General features: G+C 37.0%; 1 protein-coding gene across 2 annotated transcripts in view; it reads right to left on the bottom strand.

Moving 5' to 3' along the window:
- Positions 1 to 15,358, bottom strand: part of LOC150090971 (zinc finger CCCH domain-containing protein 10-like) — a 1,521,236-nt gene that overhangs the window by 125,675 nt on the left and 1,380,203 nt on the right. For both annotated transcript variants that reach the window (XM_090373667.1, XM_090373676.1), the window contains 2 exons: positions 13,002 to 13,077; positions 2,505 to 2,588 (listed from right to left, as the gene is read on the bottom strand). In XM_090373667.1, the coding sequence (XP_090229793.1) occupies positions 2,505 to 2,588; positions 13,002 to 13,077 (160 nt within the window). The remainder of the gene's footprint in view (positions 1 to 2,504; positions 2,589 to 13,001; positions 13,078 to 15,358) is intronic.

Raw genomic sequence — 15,358 nt, 5'->3', positions numbered from 1 at the left:
TCTGCCCCAGATTAATAAGTGGGAGGTAAACTCACCATGGGAAACAAAATTTTTAAACAAACTAGATGATTATTATTTGTACTAGCATGTTAGAGAAAATACTGGGAGTGAGAATATTCTTGACCCATCATTACTCATGAATCAGATAATATCACAGGGATTAAATTACAGGAAACATTAGCAGGTAATGATCACACAGTCATTAGTTGGAAGATGAAGAAAGATGCTGTAGTAGTTAAAGGTATAGGTTTTAATTTCAGAATAAGGGACTAGGAGAGATGAAGGTGCTATGTGGCATCTATTAAACGGGCAGATTGCAGAGGTAGGGTGAATACATCTGAATTATTGAATACCTTTATCTGTAATAGTACCACATATATAAGGTTAGGGAGGCCAAGGCTGCATATGAGAAAGCACTGGCTAAGAGAGCAAAGACTGGGGCTGAGGAATTTTTCATGCATTCATACAAAGAAGAATAAAACAAATCAGATCAGACCCTTGTGTGTACTGGGTGTGGGAAAGTCTTAGACCAAGCTGATGTTGCTGATGAATTGAATAGGTACTTTGCATCTGCCTTTATGCTGAAGACAGGCTGTGTGAGTGAGGCTAAGCCATATGAAATTAGTGATTTCAAAACTACAGATGACTGTTTGTCAGAAAAATTTTGGAACCTAAAGGCAAATAAGGCTCCTGGAGTTTATGGCATATAGCCAATAATTATGAGGCCATCTTTGGGCTTGGCAGAGATTCCTTTAGATTGGAGCATTGCCAATATACAAAGGCAGTTCTACTGGTTAAGTAGATAACTACAGACTGGTTAGTCTGACCAGTGGTAGGGAAAATCTTTGTGGTAATGATTAAGAATGCAATCCAGGAACATTTGGAAAGATATAGCATTCTGAAGGACACGAAACATGGCTTTGTTAAGGGAAAATCATGTTTAACTAACCTAGTAAGCTATTTTGACACAGTTACTCATGAGCTGGATGTAGGGAACAATTTCTACATAGTTTATTTTGATTCTGGCAAAGCTTTTGACTCAGTCCCTCCTGAGAAGTTTATTATTATTATTAGCTATATGGTGCAAGGAAGCCTGACACTTATGCTGCACCAGCCAAAAAAATAAATAAATTCCCTGAGAGAGGGAGAGAAGTAGAAAGGAATCACCAAGAAAGAGAAGAATGATGATATCCAGCTCAGGACCCTGAGTGTACTGTATAAGCTGAAACATGTCATGATTACTGGAAAGATTCAAAGACTGGTTGCAAGGCAGAGGGCTGCAATCAATGGATATTCTTCAGATTGGTGTAATATCAGAAGTGGAGTCCCCCAAGGATTGGTTCTTGGGCCACTGTTGTTTCTGATTTTCATAAACGACGTAAACAAAGGGATAAAGAGCATGATCTCAAAATTTGCAGATGATGTAAACTCAACTTCCTGCCTCTGCAGGTAGTTGAGGCTAACAATTTGAAAAAATTGAAAGGTCAGGTGGAGAGGAGAAAAGTGTATAATTTCTATTTTCTTATCTACTTTTTTTTTTCCAGTGCAGCAAAAGCCTGTGGCTTCCTTGCATTATACAGCTAATACTGATACTCAGCAATGATTTCTTGAAACATTCTTCTTGAACAATTAAATCTACTAACAGTTGATTTAATTTCACACGTCAAGTTAAAACTCCAATGACTGTAACATCTCTCTTCACTTTCAGCTGTTCTAAAGTGAGAGAAAACTGGCCACCTGTTCACACAGATGCTATGACCAGTTAATGTAGATGTAATTAACAAGATCAGTTCTCAATAAGTTATAGACTTTACTAAATCAGTGACAGCACTAAAGGAGAGAAATGTCACAGTTTTTTGCATGGATTAAGATGGTAAATAACATCTCATGATATGGTATTCTCTTGGGACAAAAACAAAACTTAGTAATCATTGTTATTACATGCAAGAAAGTGAATGAATTTTGCCATAGCAATTTATTAAAATTAAATTGTCATGTAAGTTGATAAAGATGGCACAAGCCTTGTAGTAAATTATTCTTTAAGAATGTTTATTCTGTAATGTGAGAGTATTTTTTTTTTCTCTGAAGCACATTATTTGATTTTCTTTGATACTGTACTAGTAGCATGCATTTAAAACTGACATTAAAGCACATGAGATTTGCTGTGATTATGTTTATTGCCATTTGTTTACACTTAAGAAACTGAACTGTCATTTATATTTTAACTGCTAGCTGTAGTTTTTTAAATAATCATAAAATGTTTAAAGATGTAAATAACTTCAGTTGTTAGTGCTTAATATTCTCCAAAATGGCTTAACACTAGGTATAATATCTCTAAAATCTGAATATTTTAAATCTTGTATCTCTCAATGCTCAATGGTGCCAGATTTTTCATTGTTTATTATGCAATGTCAGAAAATACTCACAACATTACAAAGCAGCCGATGATAAATGAAAACAGTGATAGTCATTTTCTGAAAAAATATATATATAATATAGCTTACCTTTTTAATGTCACTAGAGTACCTGTAAGTTTTTTACATCTTCTTAAAGCATTTTCAAGTCTTTCAGGCTCATCCTTTAAGAACCTAATCAAGAAATAAACAACATGTAATATTTAATTAAAAAATGGAATGTATTTCTTATATTGATAATGGAATTATTTTAATTTAATCATTATCCACTATATATATTTGATATATGATTATTATATGAAAATATCTAAAACTGTTGATGAAACATTCTTCCTGAACTTTGGCTTTGGTTAAAATAACAATAATTGCTCTTATATGAATAAGCAATTATTAAGTCTCATTTTTTGCCATTTCTAGAGGCAGGAAGATTTTATAATCTTAAAATTCAGTGAAATGTGTTAATTAGCAGCAGGCCCAAGCTGCTACTTTCATAAGGTGTAAGTCAGTTATTGAGAAGCATTTTCCAATAAAACTTTGAGATGGCCAGAAGATATACCAATAAGCAATATTTGGACTCATATAGTATCTTGTTCAGCACATAAACATCCTATGGTGCCTTTGAGGTATAAGAATTATGGAAATTTTTTTTTTTTTTTTCCCGGTTTTAACAAAGCTCACTGATCTTTGATACTGTGCTATTAGTACATTAAAGCACATGAGATTTGCTGTGATTATGTTTATTGCCATTTGTTTGCATTTAAGAAACTGAACTTGAGGTGGTAAATTATTCTTAAGCAGGGAACCTGTTCGGAGGTTGCCAAATATATATGTAAATGTTTTTTTTTTTTTTCTATCTTGACTTGGTGTTTTGGTTGCAATGTTCCATTAAACACCAAATAACCAACCAGCACAGTAAAAATATAACCAGCTCTTTGGTATAAACAGCCTTTACAACATCCCCTGCATACACTACTTGGACTCCCTTCAGTCACAATTTGGCCGAGTAAAGGCAGCGAGATTATACACTAGCTGGTTCAGTCTGGTCCAGTGGATTATCTAGCAGCCTGCCTGCAAACATTGTTTCAGAGCTGTACCCTCAAAATGTAGAGACCTATCAACTTTTGAACTTCACTGTTACTTCCATATAACCAGCCTCTCCAATACTGTGAACTTTTACAAGCCATCAGAACAACATGTTGCTGGGCCAGATGGGATATATTATGTCATGTTACAGCACCTTGATGACAAAAACTACAACTGCTGCTAGTCTTTTTTAACCGAATCTTCCTGGAAAATGTTTAACTGACTTCTTAGCATCATGCTACAGTTCTGGCCTTTCTGAAACCTGGAAAAGATCCCTCCAATCCTTATAGTTATCTCTGTCAAGTTTCCTAGGTAAAATTCTTGAAAAAATGATCCACAGTCGACTCACTTGGATCATTGAAGGTCAACATCTACTAAGTAATAGTCAGCATGGCTTTCGCCAAAACAGGTCCTCCTTAGATCTGATGATCAAGGCTGAATCTCAAATTTGCGCAGTGCTTTTGTGGTTCTAATTATGTCTCTACAGATATAGAGAAGGCATTTGATACTACCTGGTGTTATGGCATTCTTAGTGACCTTCATACTCTAGGTCTATGAGGCAACCTGCCTATATTTATTAAGAACTTCCTCCAGAGCCAATCTTTCCAGGCTTAATATCAGAACTCCCTTTCTACTATATTCTCGCAGGAAGAAGGAGTAACTCAGGGGTCAGTGTCGAGTTGATTCCATTACAAAAGAACTCCCAAATACTGTAGAGGCATACCTTTATGCTGACGATCTCTCTCTATTCTTGCCATTACCAGAACATGAAATCTACTGAATGGCAATTGCAGATATCTCTCAATAAAGTACATAAGTAGGCTAAGCTCAATGGAGATCGTCTTTCCCATTAGAAAAGGCTTGCGATCCACTTTTGCAAGGTGCCAAGTGATCTTTCTAGTGCGATTATCCAGCATTTTTCCTAGGGCGAGTACTAGTGCTTTCATAAACACTCCGCCGCTCACAAACGTCACTACTTAACCGCTAGCAACGTTACTGCTAACCCTGCTTGCAAGCCCCTCGACGTGAGCACCTGTATGTGGTGAGGGGACCTCCCAGCAATGCTGCTGGCCTTCCAGATTGGCATCACTGAGATCTAATGGCCATACCTTGGTTCCAGGGTTACATCATTGGAATCTGGTGTGTGCAGCCGTGCACTGTGACCTGTGGAAATTCGGAAAGGAGGATCCTGGTGGTTGAGAGGCCCAGCCTTAATATACCACTTTGGTCACTGCTTCAACAAGACGGGAGGTTCCAGACTAGCTGAACTGGGATCAATCAGCAGGTAGTTCTTACTGGTAAGGTCAACTGTGTTCCAATAACTCTCCCTCAATTTGGTCCTGGGGACAGGATAAAGGCTTATTTGAAACATGGGTATGGTGCTCCTAAGTGAACTTGGCATCCCATTCGTGTATGCAGTACCTGCTAGTTCATGAGTGGGCATCCCCTTGTTAGGTGGGTAAGGTACTTAGGGCATTGGAAGCTTTCTCTTTACTCCTACGAGTAATTTAAATCTTTCAAACCCCTCTGGGGCCTTTACGAGGTCCCTGCCTGAAATTGATGAAGAGCAGTAGCGTAGCTATCCTTTTTTGGGCCCGGAGGCAAAGAACATGTTCGGGCCCCTACCTAATTAATGAAAGTTGCAAAAAGAGGAGACAGCCAAAGACCCCAGGCCCGGAGGCAATTGCCTTGCCTGCCTACATGGTAGCTATGTCACTGATGAAGAGAATATAACATCAAAAAAGAAACACCAAACAGAAGCTGTACCTCGATTCCTTATCATACATTCTACACGTGAAAAGGAAATAGGTAAAATGTCGCCCCTCTTCATTCAGAAGGGTCTTGAATGGCTGGCAGAGTTCCTAAGGTCAGTAAAACTACTTAGATCGGGTGACCTTTTAGTAGAAACTTCCTCAGTGTGACATTCAAAATTGCTTCTCCAAGCAATATCTCTTGGGGGGCATTCCAATTAAGATATCACCATGCAGGACATTGAATACATCACATGATGTAATTGCCGCGCAGGATCTCCTTGAAACATCTGAAGAGGAGATATGCACCGAACTGAGAGATCAAGGAGTGACAGCCGTTAAGAGAATATTTATGCATAAGGTGGGAAAACTAGTCCCAACTAGGGTTCTTATCCTTACATTTAACACTCCTAAACTGCCTATTTCCATCAAGGTTGGTTATCTGAACTGTCCTGTAAGGCTGTACATATGGGCTTGGCACACCCAGGGTCCTGAGCTGGATACCATCATTCTTCTCTTTCGTGGTGATTCCTTCCTACTTCTGACTCTTTCTCTCTCAGGGTAACTTGGGAATTTTTTTTTTTTTTTGGCTGGTGCAGCATAAGACTCAGGCTTTCTTGCACCTTATGGCTAATAATAATAATAATAGATATTTGGAATCCATACCTGGAACACCAAAATGGTCAAAAACTACAATCCAGAGACATCCTGATTGAAATAACCAACTCAAAACATTCTGAGTGGCTGCTCAAAACAATGACTTAATCCTAGCTTTGAGGATCATTTTCACCCTGTTCACAGAGATTTTTTAACTGTTCTCAAGAAACTGTGGCCAAATGGCCAAATTTTACCTTAAAGCACTATGAGTTACTCCTGCCTGGGTGAAAATAATGATTTTAGGTGCAAATGAGAGGGAAATAGCAAAAGGAAAATAATAATAATAATAAATAAATTAAAAAAGACCTCCATGTGATGAACACTGGGTTGAGATATGGAGAAGAGCCAATCTACATTTTTGCACATAATGTTAACAATCATAGCTGCCTACTCAGCCAGGAACCAGCTTAGAAATTGATAAAGGGCTAAGATACACTGTGTCCTGAACTGACCTATACAGGGCCGGATTTTAATGTTTTTAGGCCCTAGGCCCTTTTATTCTGAAAAGTGGGAAAAGAGGAGAAACATATTTCTTATAATAAATTATACTGTATTAACATACTGACTGTGAATTACATCTTTTGATGTAATGCAAGTATGAGCAGTTGATCAATGCATGCACGTATGAATGTGTATGACTGTTGTCTCATGCTTATCTTGTTAAATTGACTTGTTTCATATAGAGTTAAATGTGCATTCTCCTGCTCAAAACAGTTGTACTCCCAAATATGTGGCGCCTCCGTAGCCAGGTGGGAAGGAGCAGCAGTGCGTAGCATACGCTTCTTGATTTAGACCGGGGTTCGAGCCCGTCACCATCAAATACGGATGATGCGGAAAGGTCAGGGAATGACCACCGCATATCCCCGGAGCAATATGGCCTTAGTTGCTAATGCTCCTAAAAACCAAATAACAAACAAACAAACATCACAAATATGTACATGTGAGTTATATATAAAGAGAGCGGTAGTAAATAGTGGAATAAGTTTGCGGTGTGACATTTTAAGAAAATAGTGTGAATTTTAAAAGAAGACTGGTGAGCTGTATTTTCAGTTTTTCATATTCTGATCCTAGAATAATTTATTGTGTTAACTGCATTTGATGTGATTTAAAATGCCTCATGGATATATGCGAAAACACAAATCTGGTTATGAAAAATTCAATGCTGAAATATATAAATGTTAAAAACCACTCCTGCAATAAGCTTACTCTTTCTCAATCTGAAGATTTCAGTGATGGCATTCATATGCTGACCTACCGACGAAGGAACAAATAAAGGTCAAGTTGATATAGAATTAGAATCAGACGAGGTAGATTCTGTAGTGTCGACATCGACAACTGATGTAATTGCAAATAAGAATGAATCAGAGCCTGTAATACCTGAGTACCCAAAAAAACATCTGTTACTGTTTTACTATCAGATTTTAGTAGTGACCCAGCTAAATGGAAAATAAACACTGATCTCATTCATCAAATTGCCCAAAATGTGTCATCTCGGAATTTAGAGTGCAATTTCAAATCAAGATCTAAAAAATTTAGAGAAGTAAGATATGCAAGAAAAGAAAATGTTTTATAGGAAAATGGGAAATGGTGAGGTCATTAAAAGAGACTGACTGATTATCTCAGAATCTACTGGAAAAGTGTATTGTTATGTGTGTATGTTATTTAAAGATGAATCACAATGAATGAAAAATCAAAAAGCATTTCACTTCTTTATCTAATATGTTGCAGTTCCAAAAGTATACCTGAATTGACACAAAATTACAAATCGAGAAGGAAAAAGCAACTGAAGTTTTAAGAAGAGTAATTGCGATAGTAAAATTTTTGGCAGAAAGACATAGCTTTTTTTTTGTGGTGATAATGAGCAACTTCCTCAAATATATTGATCCTTTTTTAAAAGAGCATATAAGAAAATACGGAAATCCAGGAAGTGGAAATGTTTTATACCTGTCTTCAACCACATATGAAGAATTTATCAATTTATTAGGGTCAAAAGTGTTGGGGCACATCACATCTGAAATTAAAGAAGCCAAATATTATGGCATCAGCATAGATTCAACTTCTAATATAAGTCACACAGATCAGTTGTCGGCCATTGTTCGTTATATATCAAAAGATGGTGAAGTACATGAGCTTTCTTGATGTTTGTTCCCATTGAAAAGCATGATGCAAAATATCTTTTTGACACTGTAGCATCTGTTCTTGATAAACATGGAATAGATGTAGCAAATTGCAGAACTCAGTCAAACAACAATGTTGCTAATATGAGTGGGATGTATTCTGGTGTCCAAGCCAGATTCAAGGAAGTCAACAAACTAGCAGTATGGGCTAGTTTGTTTCATGTGCTTCATACATTCTTAATTTAGTAGGGACCACATCTGCGGAAAGCTGTTTGGCTGCCATTAATTTTTTCAGCATTTTACACATTCTTTGCAGCCTCACTGCTTTAAATGTCAGAAATACGGTCATTCCCAGCAGGCTTGTCAAGGGGAAGCCATATGTCCCATCTGCAGCTCTAAAGCTCACACCCAAGTGGATTGCTCAGTCAAAACCCCTGTTTGTCCAAACTGCAAAGGAAGTTATCCAGCCTTTTCCAAAACTTGTGAGCTATGGATAACAGGAAAGAAAACTGAAAATAAAGTCACATTTCCTGAGGAATGTAGACAAGTTATGTCGACCATGCCTAGTGGTCATCCTTATGCAGCTTGCACTCGAAACTTTGTTTCTATTGCAGCTCAAATGGATGTATCAGTTCCACCTAACACCTCTCTAGCGAATTAGCTTAAATCTACACTTTCAACCTCTAAAATAGATAATCCTCCAAAAAAAAAAAAAAAAACTAGCGAGGCCACAAATACTCCAGTCAGCATCCCTACTCATACCCATCGGTCCCAGTTGAAAAAAAAAAAAAAACAATTAAAATCTGAATCAGGCTCTAAAAAAAGGGACTCTTCCCACCAACAGTATGGATGTAGATGAGCTGCTAGATAATGACACCATGGATATTGGACGCTTCACATTCCCAAAAAAAAGACTGAAAAAAATATTCCACGTACAAAAAACACTCAGTTGATCATCCTCGGGTAAACCTAAACAATGCATAACATCATACAATGGAATTGCAGAGGACTAAGCAGTCATTTTGATAACTTAACATATTTAATAGCTCAATTCAATCCCATGCTTACAGGAAACATTGTCACCTCAAGTTTTGCCAAAATTTTCAAGTTATACCATTTACAGATGAGATAGGAACTCAGAATCACCTGCATGTGGAGGAGTAGCTATTCTTGTTAATGCTAACATACCATCCAGGCCGATCCAATTGAGAACTACCCTAGAAGATGTGGCAGCTCGCACTGCAGTTGGTACATCATTTACCATTGTTTCCATTTATATTCCACTTTCAGAACTTGACAACCTCATTGCACAACTTCAAACTCCAATTTGTTGTTTTGGTGATTTTAATGAATACCATCCATTGTGGGGGTCTGCCACAATGGATAGAAGAGGCAAATTGATGGAGGAATTCATGAATAATAATGAATTATTCTGTATATTGATCTTAATTTATTAAATTCTGGATCTCCTACCTACATCCACTTACCAACTTCTTCTGAAATAGACTTGTCAATTTGTTCACCATCCATATTTCCAATAATGACATGGTCAGTATTACCAATCCCTTTAACAGTGATCACTTTCCAATTATTTGCTCACTACAAACAGGGGTAGCTCCAAATCCCACTCAACGATCCACTTGGCAGTTTAAAAAGGCAAACTGAGGTGGCTGTTCTGTTCAAAGACAACATATTGATGATGTAAACACTTACATAACCAATCAGATTCTGTTTGGTTATGTAAGTGTTTACATTACCAATCAGCTAAGGCCTCCATTCCAAAATCCACGCCATATCGAAACTCACTGGTGGAATACAGATTGTTTAATTGCCAAACAGGAATAATTTCCGCAAGTATCCCACCACTAGTAACCTAATTGCTTTTAAAAGACTAAAACCAGGAAAAAATCTTTCCTCTGTTGAAAATTACAGGCCAATATCTCTTACGAGCTGCATGGGAAAAATTTTCGAAAGAATGGTTCATACTAGGCTCACTTACATCCGGGAGTCAGAGAATCTCCTTCCAGATCATCAGTATGGCTTTCGAAAAAATAGATCAACACTAGATGTGCTCATTAAAACAGAATCTCATATCCTCAATGCCTTTGTCATGAAACAACATCTAGTCATAGTCAATTTAGATCTTGAAAAGGCATTTGATACTTCATGGTATTATTATGGACCTTTACTATCTGGTGTTTAGGGGCCATTTACCAGAAATAATTCAAAATTTCCTGCAACTGCATTCTTTTCAGGTCTGATATAAAAATGTACTCTCTACATCTCACATTCAGGAAGAGGGAGTCTCACAAGGATCAGTACTTAGTCCAACTGTTTTCAATCCGAGTTAGCAGCATGACACGAGATATCCCAAAAACCGTTCAAACTTATATGTATGCAGATGACCTTACCATTTCCTGTCAGTCTCAAAGTATGAATACCATCAAACAGCAGGTCCAACTTGTCATAACCAAAATAGAATCCTGGACTTCATGGATGGCTACCGACCATCAGAAAAGAAATGCACTGTCACTCACTTTTGCAAGAAACGAGCTCTCCATCCCGAAACTGAACTACAAATAAACAATGCTTCAATCCCGCTTTAATACTGTTAAATTTCTTGAACTACTATTAGACCGCAAACTAAATTTCCAAGCACACATCACTCATTTGAGAACTTCTTGTATAAAGCATTTCAATATACTTCGATCGGTCTCATCTATGTCATGGTGAGCTGATCAGTATACTTTGCTGCATCTTTACAGAAGTTTAATCCATTCATGGCTGGATTATGGTTGTCCAGTGTATGACTCTGCCAGGAGCACTACTTTAAAACAGCTAAATATGATCCATCACAGTGCTCTGAGGATTGTGCTTTCAGGACTTCTCCGATCCAAAGTCTGTATATTGAAGCGCATGATCCTCCATTACACCTGCATAGAAAAACACTACTGCTCCACTATGCTGCTAAGATCCAGAGTCTACCATCGCACCCAAGTTGGGAGTATCTTTATAATACTCGTTGAGAATCCTTCTATGAGAGCAAGCAAAATGAAAATAGACCTGCCTCGCTCAGGATAAAAGAGCTTGTTCAGACTTGGAAAGTAAATTTAAATGAAATTTTCCAAGACACAACTGCACCTGTTGCTCCTTGGACATATGTGTCTGTCTCTCAAGATATACACTACCTCCAGTGGGGAAAAATATTATACCTCTCTGCAATATCAGACAGTTACATTCAGCTCATGCTACTATGAACAATCATTCCTATAAAATTTATACGGATGGTTCCAAAACTGAGAGTATGGTAGATGCTGTGGCAGTATTTCCTTTATGTACAAGTTCAGCCACACTGCCGCTTGCTTGCAGCGTCTTCACAGCTGAATTATATGCCATTAAGTTGGCGCTTAGTAAGATTATTGAGCTTTCCATTTCATCTGCCATAATTTACACAGATTCTCTTAGTGCTGTCTTTGCCATAAGGAAGAATTTCTCCTCTTCTCATCCTACATTGAAACAGATTCATTCCCAGCTATTCGCTTGCAGTGTGTCCAATCAGTTTTTTGCTGGATCCCTGGCCATTCTGGAATTACAGGAACTGCAAGTGCTGCCTTTGTCGCTAAACATCCTCAAGTTCCTTACACTGACTATAAATCTTTCATATGCAAAGCGTGCTATGATAAATGGGCATAGATCTGGAAAAGTAACATGAACAATAAACTTTACCAGATAAAAGAAGATCTAAAGCTGAGGCTGTTTGGCTTCCGATGAAACAGACGAGAAAAAGTGGTATTGGCAAGACTGAGAATTGGACACACTCATCTCTTCCTATTATTGTGAGAAAACCCACCCCAGTGCCCATCCTGTCAGATGCAACTTACGGTCCGTCATTTTCTGGTTGATTGTCCCTTACATTCAAACACTTTTCAGTCTCTCTCCCTATTGAATATATTACCCGATTTATCTCATTTCTTAGGAAATTAAGCAAATATTGAAGAACTTTTAATTTATCTAAAACATATTGGCTTGTACAGAAGCATATAATTTAACATCTCTGATGATATGCTTCTTGTGAATAAATGATGAACAGACACAATTTGGCTTTAGTAGCCCTTGTGTCATTAAATCCAATACCAACAACAATGTACTAGTCACAGAAATAACAAAACGACATGCTGCGTACAGTACATTGCATGATACCTTCAGTTTTCTTATAGATGAATCTATGTCAAAAGAAGAAATTCGATCCAAAGCCACAGCATTAGTCAACACCTACTCGTCTGACTTAGAAGTAGACTTCATTGATAAACTCCTTTTGTTTTTGGCACTATACAAGGACAAAAAAATGTCTGTGGCAGAATTAATAAAGGTACAAATAAAAGATTACTAGTTTCCCAAACGTACACATAGCTTTAAGAATTTACCTATCCATATCCATACCTGTATCGAATGCTGAAGGAGAGCACTCAATTTTGAAACTTAAGCAGATCAAGAACAGTGTACGCTCAACTGTGAGCCAAGATTGCTTATCGAGAATGATGTTACTCATCATATGGACTTCAAGGACGTTATTAAAGGTTTTGCTACAATGAGAAGCCAAAGCAAAGAACTTTTGTAATCTTAAGAAATGTTACAAGTAATGTAGATTTTGTTTCTTTTCAAGTTCAATTATAAACAGTTTTATAGTTGCATTATAAGTCCAAAAATCTTTTCCTCCCTATTTTTTTACTTTTTTTTTTCTTCCTTTGTAGGCCCTAGGCACAGTGAGTAATGGGAAATCCGGCCCTGGACCTATAGGTCATATTTTATTTACACTGCAACATGATAAAAATTCTTTTCTGAAATGATATCTGGTATGTTCCAGTTTGTATTTTCAATTATTTTTAAAGTTTGAGTAACAAAGTCAGTGTTATCTCTGTTGAAATAACCAACAACTCTAATTTATTTAAATGATCTTTCAGCAGAATATATCTACTTACTTTTCTTCTCGAACTACTACTTCCATCTCTGCTGCCATAATCGACTTCAGACTTTCATGAAGTGTAGGGAAGCGGGCTAGGGTAAGAAAAATGCAATAAAATTTATTAGTTAATGTGGATATGGAAAAAATTATGTTGTTTTGCACACACACAGATATTTTAATAATACACCTGAAAAACTTCTTAGAATGGGATGTTTTGAATACCCTAATTTAGCAAGCACATTAATGTTCAATAAAGTGAGGAAACTGCATACTTAAATAAGCATCTTTTTTTTTTTTTTTTTCAGAATGTATTTTGCAGGTGAAGGATGTCACCTAACACCAAACAGTTTGGTAAATTAGTAATAATAATAATAATGCAGGATGTCCCATAAGCTTCTTCCATAGGTCAGTTATTTGACAAAATATCAGAAAGTGAAAGCAGGAGAAGCCTTAACAAATCATAAGTTTACAGTCGTAAATGTTAGGATTGGCAGTTAGTGCTACTCTCATGGCATATCAATATAAAACATGTTGGTAATATTGCCACTTTCATATGAAAACTTATAAAAGGAATGTGCCCTCAGAATACAGAAAAATGGCACACTAGAAGATACACAAGTGACAAAACCACTGTAAGCACAGTGGTTTTGTTCACTTGTGTAGAAACAATGTTTCGGTGTGGATAATAATGTCAAAGTGTTTCTAGTCAACAAAATCATATTTGCATGCATGTGTGACATTACTGTATATTCATTAAAATTAATGACTTGTTGTGAATGTGGCACTGTAAGCTCGAGTGTATGCATTGCAATGCTGCTCATGTAATGGCTCCATATGTGCCATCAGTACTGTCTTGGAGTGTAGCAATGCCTTACAGCTATATTTCATACAACACAAATTTCAAGTGACCCCCGACAGGAAAATATCCAACAGTGTGAGGTCTGGGGAATGTGGTGGCTATTACACAGATACCCTTACACTGAACCAGTATATAGGCTAGAAAGTTATCTAACAATTGACATGCAGTCAGAATAAAGAGCAGCATTGTTCTGTCGTGCTGGAATAAAATAAAAGGCATGATGTTGTAAGAGCCAGTACATCAAGGTTAAAATGTAGTCACCAGAAGGTGATGGTAGTGATCTCTCTAGTTAAGCTGTTATCCAGGGAAGGCATACCCCACAACAACACACATTTATTCAGTGGTAGGATTGATGATGGGCATCAAGAATTAAGTAAAAATTCTCATCCAGTCATTATAAGAAGTTGTATCAGTTGATGACATGACTGAGATGAAAGTATGCTTCCTTGCTGAAAAAAAAATCTGCCTTAAAGAGTGTTATCGTGTTTGTTAGAACATTCACATATGATTGAGACTGTCTTTTTAAAGACTTGGAGAAGATGCTATCTTCCACTGAGAGGACTAGGCCTTTACTTCCAGGTCATAGCTAATAGACCTGAACCCATGATTCTTCACCAGAAGCAATAGAAGAAACAAATTTGGGTCAGCAGCACAATGATGAAAGTCATAACATACGAGAACTTGCCACTCTATGTGATCATCAGTGAGGATGCAAAAGCACAACCTTGGCTAAAATGTGTCACCTTGTGTTAAAATTGACTGACATACATACCCCATAATAAACAATTTCATTAAAAACTTCATGAATAGTGAAACGTTTACCCCTCCCTCCAGAGGTACAGTTGTTGATCATTTTAAAATGTATAATCATAAGTGAGTCTGTGCGAATTCAGTGAAAAAGGCAATTAGTTGTGTGACACTTTGAGACAACTGGTGGTATGACAATTTGCTGTATGGCAAAGCAAGACTGAAAATACAAGCCTTTAATATGTTGTGCTCTAAATGGTTACTTCAGTAATCACAATACAGTTCCTAACTCATGTTCGTTTTCAGGTGTGTTAGCATGTATGCATAAAGCACCTGTTGTGTTCATCTTGTCTATCTGTCCATCTACATACAATAACTGGATTCCTAGTGGATGGATTTTTATAAAGTTTTATGTCAGAAATGTTTGTTGAGCCCTTCTAAATTTCATTAAAATCACAGTAATAGAAATCTGTAAATTATTAATTTGTCTATCCTTCTTCATGTAATAATACAACTTTCAAGAAATTCTATATTTGGCTGTTTTAGAAAAATCTGTCAAGCCCTCCGAAATTTCATTAAAATTGAAGCAATAGAAATTTGGGGACTTCGAAGGAAAGGGTTCTTTGAAACTAACCATGCACCTATACACCCGGATACCACTGCATGGTTTTCGATTAGCAACATAAGTTGGTTGAGTATGCATCTTTATCTTCAACATGACTGCCCATAAATATATATATCTATATTGTAACATCTTTACAATATAG

The sequence above is a fragment of the Mastigoproctus giganteus genome, chromosome 1, assembly GCF_048544385.1.
Source record: "Mastigoproctus giganteus isolate SK-2022 chromosome 1, ASM4854438v1, whole genome shotgun sequence".
Classification (NCBI taxonomy): Eukaryota; Metazoa; Arthropoda; class Arachnida; order Uropygi; family Thelyphonidae; genus Mastigoproctus; species Mastigoproctus giganteus.
This window is presented reverse-complemented; position numbering and strand designations above follow the sequence as displayed.